This window comes from Sinocyclocheilus grahami, unplaced genomic scaffold (genome assembly GCF_001515645.1).
Source record: "Sinocyclocheilus grahami isolate Dianchi unplaced genomic scaffold, SAMN03320097.WGS_v1.1 scaffold289.1, whole genome shotgun sequence".
Taxonomy (NCBI): Eukaryota; Metazoa; Chordata; class Actinopteri; order Cypriniformes; family Cyprinidae; genus Sinocyclocheilus; species Sinocyclocheilus grahami.
In genome coordinates, this window is record NW_015505468.1 from 925,785 (window position 1) to 937,693 (window position 11,909).

The 11,909-nt window shown below is 36.4% G+C and overlaps 1 protein-coding gene across 1 annotated transcript; it reads left to right on the top strand.

Annotated features, from left to right (window-relative positions):
* The first annotated feature begins 517 nt into the window (after positions 1 to 517).
* LOC107600682 (collagen alpha-1(XVI) chain-like) lies at positions 518 to 10,490 on the top strand. Its single transcript, XM_016292639.1, has 19 exons — positions 518 to 544; positions 1,305 to 1,358; positions 1,679 to 1,714; positions 1,852 to 1,914; positions 2,176 to 2,247; positions 2,372 to 2,425; positions 2,659 to 2,703; positions 2,916 to 2,960; positions 3,405 to 3,458; positions 4,330 to 4,383; positions 4,609 to 4,659; positions 4,739 to 4,828; positions 5,145 to 5,180; positions 5,643 to 5,687; positions 7,581 to 7,778; positions 8,081 to 8,144; positions 8,499 to 8,675; positions 8,752 to 8,829; positions 8,938 to 10,490. Exons 1-19 carry the CDS (start codon positions 518 to 520, stop codon positions 9,132 to 9,134), a joined length of 1,440 nt encoding a protein of 479 aa, XP_016148125.1. The 3' UTR covers positions 9,135 to 10,490.
* Positions 10,491 to 11,909: the final 1,419 nt, after the last annotated feature.

Below are 11,909 nucleotides of genomic sequence, written 5' to 3' on the forward strand. Positions count from 1 at the left end.
ACAGAGGTTTGGGCTTACTGATGAATTGAGTCTGAGCCAGAATGGATTTTATTTTAATGTTGTCCAGCTTTATGCTTTGTGAGCTTTATCTGACTTCCTTTAATTTGCTTCAATCGAAACGGTTTGAAACAACAAACTCAGCGGTGTTGTTTTTTTGCTGTTTTTCTTTTTCTTTTCCTATTAGCATGGAAAAGCAGAAAATAAAGGTTTACAGTATGCCAATGTTTTCCAAAATGAAATTTTCTGTGGAATTGATCCGCTAATAGAATGCTATATAAATGAACCGCTGAGGAGAGTGTGCAGTCAGCAAGATTCAGGAAAATAAAAGAAAGACATTGCCAAAAGAGACAGCCAATAGAGGGATATAATTCTTTCTTCTAGCTTAAAGATGAAGCCAAATACTCTCTCTTCTATTTCCGTTTAATGTGCAGAGACAACTGTAAGTGAGCTATTATTAAGTTCCTGAAGAGTCTAAACACTGACAAATTCACAACTTTGTTTGTTGGACTGATCCGACATGTCAAAGTCTCACTCAACCAGTGATGTGAGTTTAGAATGGACTGCTTTCATTAATCATTCTTAAATTAAATTAAAGTTAAACCAGTGAGATCAAATCCACCTGCTAGGCATGGCAATACACTTAATGATTTAACATGCATGAAGCAGGTCTGAGACTTTCAATCCTGCTGCCGGCAACTCTTAAATTCATTATCATTGTTTATGCAGTTTTATTTTTCTCGGGGAAAGTCTTTATGACGTTGAAATCCATTTGTCCTTGACCTTGCTGAATAAAAAATCCTGACAAAACATTTTGTTTTCTTCGCACAGGGCACTAATTTATTTACAGTTATTCCTCAGTCGATTTTAAATAAGGCCAATGCATTTAGAAAAAATTTTGGAATGTGTAGCTCTCATGAAATCCAAAATGAGCCAATATTTGGCATGACATTTCAAAATGTCTCACTTTCAACATTTGATATGTTATCTATATATATTGTGAATAAAATATAAGTTTATGAGATTTGTAAATTATTCCATTCCTTTTTTACTCACAATTTGTACAGTGTCCCAACTTTTTTGGAATTGGGTTTGTAGAAGCTAGTTTCCCTTTTGTATTCTCTTTGTGAGTAATAACTCTCAGATCAAATCAAAAAGCTTCAAACATTTTGTAGATTGATTGTGGAAAAACTTAGGAGAATGCTGAATTTTTGTTCTTTTCTTTTAGTCTTTCTCACACAGATTCAACATTGTTCTCAAAAACTGACAATTTGTGATGTTAAAAAACATATTTCCCTGACTGGCAGGGTCCTAAAGGGGAAGCTGGAACAGCGGGACCTGTGGGACCAAAGGGAGATCAGGTATAAAAGCATGTTGCCGATATATTGCCAACAAAATGCTTCCCTTTAAAATATCTTTCTATATTTGTCATATCCCTTGATATCACATTCTCATGATACCTTATTCTTTGATATTACACTATGTAGAGTAAGATGTTCTGTTTGCATTTTCAAATTTACAAGCCCAAGATCTGAGAATATACCTGTTTTTCCTGGAAAATAAATATTTAAAAATGTTGTGTATTTACTCAATAAATTATGTGTTGTATCATCCTCATGTTGTTGCTGTGATCACAATTTACAGTGCGCATAATAACAGTTCTTGCGTCTTTTGTTTACAGGGCTTCCAAGGATCCCAAGGATTCCCAGGACAACCGGTGAGAGTTCAGTCATCATTTCCCTACCGTTTCACTCAAAAATGTCACATTATAGAAGTGAAATGGATTCCACACTGTAAACAATTTGGACTTTAATTCTGAAATAAACCTCATCTCTTTTCTCTTCATGTCTCCAGGGTCCTCCAGGTTTCTCGGGAAAAGCAGGTCCTCCGGGCCCTCCAGGACCACAAGCTGAGAAGGCAAGTGACAGTACTATAATGCCTGAACATGCATTGATAAATGAAATTATACAACCTAGTGACATCTGGAAATAAATCCTTACAGTATATGAGCAATGACATTTGATAAATGACTCATCATTTGCATTCATAGGCATTATCACTTATGGTCACTTTCACAAACAAGTGCTCTAACATACTCTTTAGTCATTAAATGGCTTGAATGTGGAGTGTAGATGCTTCTCTATCAAGCACTCACCCATACTTGATTTACTCCCTAAGGGTAGTGCTGGAGTTCAGGGCCCACAGGGACCCACAGGTCCCCCAGGATCAACCGGGGCCCCAGGCATGCCTGTGAGTCTCAGAATCCTATGGATAGACACCTTTTAAAGCAGACATTCAGCCTGTGTTGTCACCGTACACAATTAAAACTTTCACAAAGTAATTATATTGTTTTGCATTTTGTTTTTGTTTAAAGGGACCACCTGGAATGGAGGGACTTGATGGCAAAGATGGAAAGCCAGGTTTAAGGGTCAGAAAATAAAATAAATATTATAACCACACACACACACACTCACACATATATATATATATATATATATATACATATATATATATATATATACATATATATATATATATATATATATATATATATATATATATATATATATATATATATATATATATATATATATATATATATTCTATTTTATTTTCTGTTTTTATTATTTCTAACTGTGTTTTATTCTCACAATTGCACAGGGTGAACCAGGACTGCCTGGCTCTGCTGGACCCAGGGGAATGCCGGTATTAACCGTACCATATTTTCTTTCTTAGTTTTCACATTCCAAGCTCTTTGTAGATTTTATCAGTGACACATGAATAGCAAAATCAACATTTGGAACAAAGACTGAAACAAAGAAGAAAGTCAACTTTAATTAGGCATCTCCAAGGAGGAGCTTGACTTGACTTCTCTCTGATTGGAAAAGGCTTACTTGTATAACTGTTTCTCATTCCAGGGTTTCAAGGGCATCAAAGGACACACAGGTCTCCCAGGAATGAAAGTACGAGCCTTTTCTTTGAGTTGCATAGCCTTGTCATTATTTCTATTTGAAATGTGTAGTGCATAAATGAATAAAAAATTACTTCCCATTGATCCTGTCTTTAAAGCTGACGCCTGTAATGTTTTTGATGTTCAAATACATTCTCTTAATGAGCAAAGACAACTGCAGAAGTGTAAATATTGCATTTTCACATTGTTCTGTGTGTCTGAATGACCCTACATTCCAAGTTTGAGCTCAGTCTATGGCATAGGTTTGGAACGAGACAGTTTGCTAACCCAAACAATGGGAAAACTTTTTGGAAACAATCATTATATTTGCAAATCCATTTGGCATACAATGGTGCAGAAATTACACACAACAGCTTTTACTTCTACGCTAGTCTGTCTTTTTACATATCTCTTTCACTCTACATCATCCCTCTCTCTTCTTTATTGTTATCTGTAGGGAGATAGAGGACCTCAGGGACCTGCTGGAGCAGCGGGAAGGCCTGGTCTAGAGGTAAGCTGTCTTCTATTAGATATATTGCCACTGCATCTTTAAATGGGCTATAGATTCCCCTTCAAATGCTCTATAGATTTCAGATAATGAAAGAATGCACTGAAAATAACCCTTAGCACCCTTAGACCAGCAACATACCCCATGCAAGTAAGCAATCACAGATGCTAATGCTTGGCTAATGTATTGCAACAGCGTGATCCCATTGTACATATACCCAGTGTGTGTTGTCATGTTACTGTGGCAGTTACAAACCTCAGTACTCAAGGAAGAGGTAGAGTTGGCTCTTACATTTACATTTACATTTAGTCATTTAGCAGACGCTTTTATCCAAAGCGACTTACAATTGGGGGATACATAAAGCGATTCTTCTTAAAGAGGCAAACAGACACAGGAAGTGGTTGTAATACCAAGTTCTTAGACATTGTTCAAATAAGTACAAGCTAGAAAGAGAAGGAATAAATAAAGAGAGAGACATTTTTTATTTATTTATTTTCTGATGTTGTGCAATGCAAACCTGCAAGATCGAGCGGTCTTTGCAATGTGGTCTTTGAAAGTCAGCTGGTTATCAAAAGTTACACCAAGATTTCTGACCGAAGTTGATGGGGTAATTGTAGAAGAACTTAGCTGGATGGAAAAATCATACTGTAGAGATGAAGAGACATACTTATGGTTATAATATCTAATATATTCAGGACTATTCTCTTTAAACAGTTTCTCCATTAGTTAGAAGACAGTTAACACTTATGTCCATACTATAATATCACATGATGTCCCTTGCGGCAATGTTGAGAACTCATACTTGCATTGTGTTATAGATTGCAATCTGACACACACATCTTGATAAGTAAAAACTTTTATACTTGCATTCCAGGGTGATCCCGGTCCTCCTGGACCACAAGGACCACCTGGAGCGCCAGGACATGTTGTAAGTATTTAAAATATCTTATAATCTCCACTTTTCTCTAGTTTGTACATAAACATTATCGTTTAAATTTTTGGGGTTGGTATGATCAATATTATGCATTCATGCTGAATAAAAGTATTAATTTCTTTAAAACAAGAAATTTTACTGACCTCATTTTTGAATAGTAGTGTACAGATAAATCCCTCGAGAATGTGATAAATTAACAGTTCCACTGGAAATTTCTAGGGTGCTGCCGGATCTTCAGGGCCGCCGGGACCAGTTGGGCCACATGGAGTGGTGAGCAAAAGTCTTCTAAAACAGATAATATGTCAGTGATGTTTTTAATTGTTTGAATGCTTTACTGTGTCTTTACCAGGGCATTAAGGGAGACAAAGGTGAGGCAGGAGAGAGAGGCCAGCTTGGATTACCTGGCCCACCAGGGCTCCCAGGACATCCAGGGCTGATGGTCAGTACCTAAACTTAGTTGGTTTACCATAATATTTACCATACATTTTTAATAGCATTATTATTCTTTTAAACATTTTTGTCGCAGATTTATATGCATACATATATATATATATATATTTTTCCCCACACCATGGACGTCAGTGGGACCTGAAACCATCTGGTTATTAACTATTTCAAACTCTTCAAAATATATAAAAAATAAATAAATAAATAAATAAATAAAAGTAAAAAAATGTATATATATATATATATATATATATATATATATATACGTGTGTGTGTATATATTTTTTTTTCTGTTTTTTTTTCTGTAGGGTGAACCAGGGAGTGATGGAGCTGTGGGTAAAGACGTAAGTATCTCCTTTGATTTGCTTCACTATACAAATTTTATGCACAATATGCAACTTTGTGATAACAATTACACATAATTGTTGGATTAAGCCGTAATTCCACAGAATCTGTCACCACCTTAAGCTGAAAAAGTTTTTATTTGATTGATGGACATTTTAACACTTCCTCTGCCTTGTAACCAGAATTACTTTTATTTAAACATGCACAGATATAAATAAGTAATCAGTTACAGTGGGTTTTTTATTAGGTGTTCGTATGACACACAGTTCAGGTAAATCTTATTTATGGGTAAATCGGAATTCTAGAGACTGGAATTTTGGCTCATTTTAATTATATTTTCACGTTCATAATCAAAATACGACTAAATTCTGATTGATATAGGAATGTTTTTGTGCACATTATTACTGCAAAACTTGTACTATCTTTCCCAGTTTCACTCCTATAATTATTTGTAACCGCAGGGAGCCCCAGGCCTGCCAGGAGAACCTGGTCCATCGGGACCAAAGGTAAGATGCATTGTTTTCACATATCTGTTATAATGTCTTTGCACCATTGAACGTTGACATCTTTTCACATGCATTTGGATACATCTTATTCAGGCATAAGAGAGAGTTTTTCCCTCCCGTCTATGCATGCTCAACACATCCTGTTAGTTTTTACATTTGTCAGGTGGCTCCATCTGCAATCACTAGAGCATGTTATCTAACCTCACTTTGCCTTCACTCTTTTGTTTTTTCCTCCCTCATCTGCCACAGTAGCCTGTTTGAACACCACTCTCAGCTTACACAGTGACACCATTATGCTCCATAATAAAGCCATACAGGAGCCTCTATCTGTCACTGTGACAGGAGAGCATTGTCAGGTTTTTGAAGTTTAGGCGTGATTGAGATGAGAGCAGTGCTTTTCCCTCAACCCATTTGCAGAATGTCTGTATAGACTGCTACATGTGTTTACATTAGTGTTGGGAATGCTACTTGAAACTATGAAGTATTAAAACTATCCTACCTTACAAGCCATTAGCAAAAAGTAGCTTAACTACATTGAAGATATTTAGGGGGGCAGTGTTTTTAGATATGTAACTACTAGCATTAATTAGCATTTGAACCAATACAATTAGACAGCACCAACATTTATATAATTAAACTGAAAACATAATAATGAGGAGCATTAATTATCTAAATATATATCCACAAAAAAGTAGATATGAAATGCAAAGTAAGAAATCAAGATTTGTTTGTTTAGGCCATTTTCTAAATGAGCCATACATTTTAGTGAACAAAAGCTTGCTCAGCTGCAGTATAGAACTAAAGAACTAAAACCTTTTTAAGTATCTTGGTTAATTTAAATAAAAAAAAAAGTAATAAAAATAAAATATTAATATTAGATGGAACAAATTAATGTAAGAAATGTTAACTTGGCAACAAAATAAAATAAGTTTATAAGTAAGTACTAAAGTTACTAAAACTGAAATAAAAAAAAATAAAGTTATAGAAATATTAAAAAAAATGATAAAATGAAATAATAAAAATAAAAAACAACAAAATTAACTAAAACTTAAAGTAAAACTAAAATGAAAATATAAAAAAAACAAATTCAAAATAGTAAATACAGTAATATTATATTAATAATGTTAAATAACACTGCTTAGCTGCTTTCAGTTAAATACAGTACAATTAAAAAAAACAATAATAAAAAAACTATTGTGTTGAATGTCCATAAGTGTTTTTAGAATTTGTGTGCTATTCTTTGCAGGCCATTTAATAAATTCAGACAAAATTTCCATTAATTTGGGGCTAACAACAGTAAAAAATGTTTACTATTGTACAGTACGCATATTGTAAGTTTAAATAAGTTGACATGTGAATGTAAATGAGGCTGTAAGGGAACAGAAGTAAACCATGGCATATACAATACACTGTATTGTCACATCCACATCCATATATATATATATTTTTTTTTTTTTCTTTTTTTTTTTTCATTGTTTTCAAAGCAAAGCCAGGCTACAATACAAGCCATTAAAACTATCCCTCACCCATCTGCAGTCTACACTGACTAAGCTGCATTGATTAATCAATAGCTAATTTACAAAAAAATAGTTATAAAAACATACATAACCAGCAGAGGGCGTTTCAGGAAGTATAAAATCACAATTGAATGCAAACCAGAATGAAATTATAAGCCACAACTGTAGCGTTCATTGTATTCACACTTGTTGCCCTTCATTAAAAAAGTAGATGGGATGGACCTTGAATATTTTACTTTGTGGACTGTATAGTGCTGCGCATGCGTTTCTATATAAAGCCTATTATGCAGTGCTATTACAGGGATCATTGAGTAGCCCGCGGTCATTGTCCTAGAATCACCTGTGTGGTAAATCACAGCTGCTCCTTTGATCCTAGGGCGAAGCAGGGGCTGCAGGGCAAAGGGGACCCCCGGGAGAGCGAGGACGTCCTGGCCCACCAGGAGGAGGCTTTGGTTTTGGCTCCAAAGGACCAGAAGGGATCATAGGACCAGCTGGACCCCGTGGTGAGAGGGGAAATCCTGGTTCCCCTGGACCAGCTGGTGCCTCCGGACCACCAGGAATCCCAGGGAATGAAGTGAGGCTTTTTCAGTGATGGTACACTGCTAAAAAACCCTGGCTGAAAGAGTTTATTAACTGACAGAAACAGTTTCCCGCCTACAGTATCATATAGAACATCTACTTTAAGAATCAATGTTTGCTTTTTATTTTCCTTTTTCAACCACATTTTAAACATGAGAGTCGATGCAGTCATTTGTAAATTGGATGTACGAGGCTTACGTTGTCATCCGAGTTAGTTATAGCGGATGATGGATAAGATATCTTGCAGAATAGTAGATATGAGCATTTTAACTTCACATTGTAACTGTTTTTTTCTAGGCTGTTGTAAACTATGATGATTTAAGGTCCTTCATCAGGCAGCAGGTCATAAAGATCTTTGACGGTAAGAGAACTTTTGTAACCAGACATATCTGGAAGCACTGAAACTTTATTTCTAGATGGTTTATTTCACACAGAAAGTGTCTTAGGATGATTGAATTTCTTCCCCAGCCCTCCACAAAAGATATTGGTTACTTTTTGATACATCACAACAGTCTTTAAGGCACTTTAGTGTCTATTAAAGCAATATTCTGCGTTAAATACAAGTTAAAATACACGTAACAAGTTAAAATCAGTTTGTAAAAGAAAAAAAATTGTGGACAGTTTTGCACTTATAATGGTAGTCTATAGGGCAGGCGTACAATTTTTTTATTATTATTTATTTAGGTTGGTTTTCAAAGTTAATTTGTTCCTGCAGAGCGTATGGGCTACTACATGTCCCGAATGCAGATGCCTGTGGAGATGGTTGCGTCCCCTGGTCGACCAGGACCCCCAGGGAAAGATGGAAGTCCAGGCATCACAGGTCCCCCAGGGATACCGGGCCGCTCTGGGCAGATTGGCCGCGAAGGAAGGCAGGGACCCATGGGTCCACCCGGTAAGAGGAATTAATGTGCTAATGTTTCCTACAGCAGTCCAGAGTTCCACAAGGTTGCTTTCATATGTGTCCCCAGGTGCCCCTGGTGTAAGGGGAGAAAAAGGAGATAATGGTGTTGGAGAGATGGGAGACACTGGCCCTCCGGGTGCTCCAGGTCTGACTCCCAAGTTTTCAAAGCCAATTTTAAAGTGGAAGTCATTTTGCCAACTTTGTCATGTTTATTCTACTGTAATCTCTTTCTCATTCCTTCCGTTCCTCTCAGGTGTTCCTGGTCCTCCTGGTTACAGTAAGATGGGACCACCAGGTCCTTCTGGTCAGCAGGGCATCCCCGGTATTCCTGGTCCTCCAGGACCATCTGGACCAAAGGGCAAGGATGGTCGTTGTCATCCGTCCGACTGTATGAGTATGCCTGTGGGGTACAATCCCAAGGGCCCAGCTTCCAAAGGTCCCATGTACTAGAAAATGGTTTAAGAGAAATAAAAGATGGAGGATGGTACCCACTGATTCACAATCTCACAGTTACCTACCTGTACCTGCTAAGGCTTCTGAGAAGATCCATGGAGAACCAAAGGATTAATGTAATTTCCTTTCTGCATGATGCAATACCAAAACACTGGTTCACCACCAATGGGGACTTTTATAAGTTAGTGTCTGCTGATGAACCGGTGAAGAAAGGCTAAGCATTATTTAACACCACAACAATCAGTGCAACTTCCCAAACTTGAGTGCCTTAACCCCTGAATACTGTCCCATAATGCCATCATTTTTGAGTTTGTGTTTTACAATTATAGTAAATTGAAGACTTCTAGATCCCTGGACATATAAGGTGTTGACAGTCATTATAGGTACCCAGATTTATTCAGCGTTCAAGATTTTTAATTTCTTTACCAGGCAAAATATTTTGGTTTCCGATTGACATTTCACACCAGTCTTCAAGGTCCTTTATTAACTATTAAAGCAATATTCTGAGTTAACATGAAGCTGAGTTAACAGCATCCATGGCATGCTGTTGATTAATGCAGGAATTATTTTGACTCATACCTCATTTTGTGAAAATGTTGACAGTTTTGTACTTCTAATGGAATTCTATAGGGCAAGCGTTCAACATTATTGTTATATTTTTTTTTTCTTTTTTGAAAATTAAGGTATGAATCAAATTTTCTGCTGAAAATGCCACAGATGCTGTTGCTAGGGCTTGTATTGAATCTGTAATATTTCTTTAATAATATCTTTGTGAGGGGGTCATTTTGGCAGCTGCTAATTTTGTTATTTAACTGCTTTAGCAAAGACAATGTGGCATAAATATTTATCTGTTTCCAGTGAATAATTCCTTCCACAGTGTGAGCTGTTTAATATAAAATAGTTTGAGGTTATCATTAGGCATAGATACAGTTACCTAATTAATTATGTTTACTATTCAAAATGAACTTCCCCAAGGGCTTGTGTTGTACATATTCATATTTATATGTATTGGCTTTTTGTACTTTTTAAAAAAAATCATCAGCATGGCAGCCCTTTTTATGGTCGTCTCAGATATTTTGGAATAATTTTATAAGCTCTAAATAAATGGATGTTTTGTAAAGGTAAGTTTTATATGCAATTTTGGGTTAGAATGCAATTTTGTGATGTATCATGGGATGGAAAATAATTTTATTTTTATAAGAATATTTCAGTGGCACCTATTTCTCGAGCTCTGTGATGACATCTCCTCCTCTACCACTCTGGACTCTTAAACTTGAATTTACTTTGATATACTGTACCACTTGCAGCTGAACCATCATGTGCTTCTAGAACACTCTAATCTTAAATATGCTTTGCCAGTCATCCTAAACATCCAAACCCAACCTTCTCAGTTCAGTCATCTCTAAAGCAAACAGCATCTCTCTGATTCTCTGCTGCGTCAGCCAGTCTGATGCTTTTACACTCTGCACTTTATCCTCTCGTTGTCACTTCCTCGGTCTGTGTGTGTGTGTCTGTGAGTGTGTGAAGATAGCGAGAAAGACTCTGTATCTATATTGGGAGGATAGCTCAAAAGTTTTTTTTTTTTCAATTTATGCAGTTTTCATGAAGTGAACGTTACGAGCATGCCGATTTCAGATTGGCCTTTCAACCTTTTATTTATCCAAGTTTTAAAAAATCTCCCCCATCATCATGCATCTCATCATGTCGCTATTTGTAAGCAAAGTCATTTGTGTGCAATTTTTTTTCTTTAAAGAAACTTGAGAAGCAATAAATGTTTTGAAAGCAGAGTTCTCTATGGACTCATTCACTTGTCAGTCTCTAAACCTTCTCCATCAATTGCTCAGTTTGGCCAGGAGGCCAGCTCTAGGAAGAGTCCTGGTTGTTTTAAACTTCTTCCATTAAGGGCAACAGAGACTACATGCTTCTGTGAACCTTCAATGAAGCAGATTTTTTTCTGAAATCTTCCCCAGATGTGTGGCTTGATGCAAACCTGTTTCTGATCTCGACAGGCAGTTATTTTGACCTCAGGGCTTGGTTTTTGCTCTATGCATTATCAGCTGTTAGACCTTTAATTAAGACGTGTGTGCCTTTCCACATCATACCCATTCAATTGAATGTGCCACATGTTAACTTCACTTGAAGTGTAGTAATATCTACAAGCAAAACGAATGCTCCTGAGCTAAATTCCAACTGTCCCAGATAATGCATTGGAATCATTTTATTTATTTTTTATTTTTTAATACATTTGCAAAGATGTTAAAAACCTGTTTTTTTACTTGACAATTATGGTGCATGGAGTGTAGATTGTTGTGCAATCTACAATCTGCTTTAAAAAAATAATTTAAAGCAGTTTAACATAAGGCAGCAACAAAACAAAATGTGAAAAAAATGAAGGGGTATGAATACATTCTCAAGGCACTGTGTGTGTGTATATATATTCAGTTTGTAAGCATAGCAACAGTTTTTTATTCACAAAGGATGACTGAAATGTCTTGAAATACTTAGTATTGAGCCCAAGGATATAGAGTTTCCAGTTAAATTTTCAACACTTTGTAAATAACAGCATATATGATGGTGAGCAGGGCTGGATTGGTAATCGGGCATACCGTGCATTTTCCCGGTGAGCCGACGCACTTAAGGGGCCGACAGAATGTTTTTTTTTTTTGCCGAAACCATCACGCAGGGACAGCGAGCAGCCAGTGGCCCATTGGATTGTCTCCTGTATAGACAGCGTAAACATCCAATCACAATGAACTATAGATGGAGCGATGA

Coding starts and splice junctions, on each gene's coding strand:
- LOC107600682 (XM_016292639.1), top strand. CDS start 518: ATGTCAAAGTCTCACTCAACCAGTGAT. Junction 2,426..2,658: donor ATGGAAAGCCAGGTTTAAGG/GTCAGAAAATAA, acceptor ACAATTGCACAG/GGTGAACCAGGACTGCCTGG. Junction 8,676..8,751: donor GGGACCCATGGGTCCACCCG/GTAAGAGGAATT, acceptor ATGTGTCCCCAG/GTGCCCCTGGTGTAAGGGGA.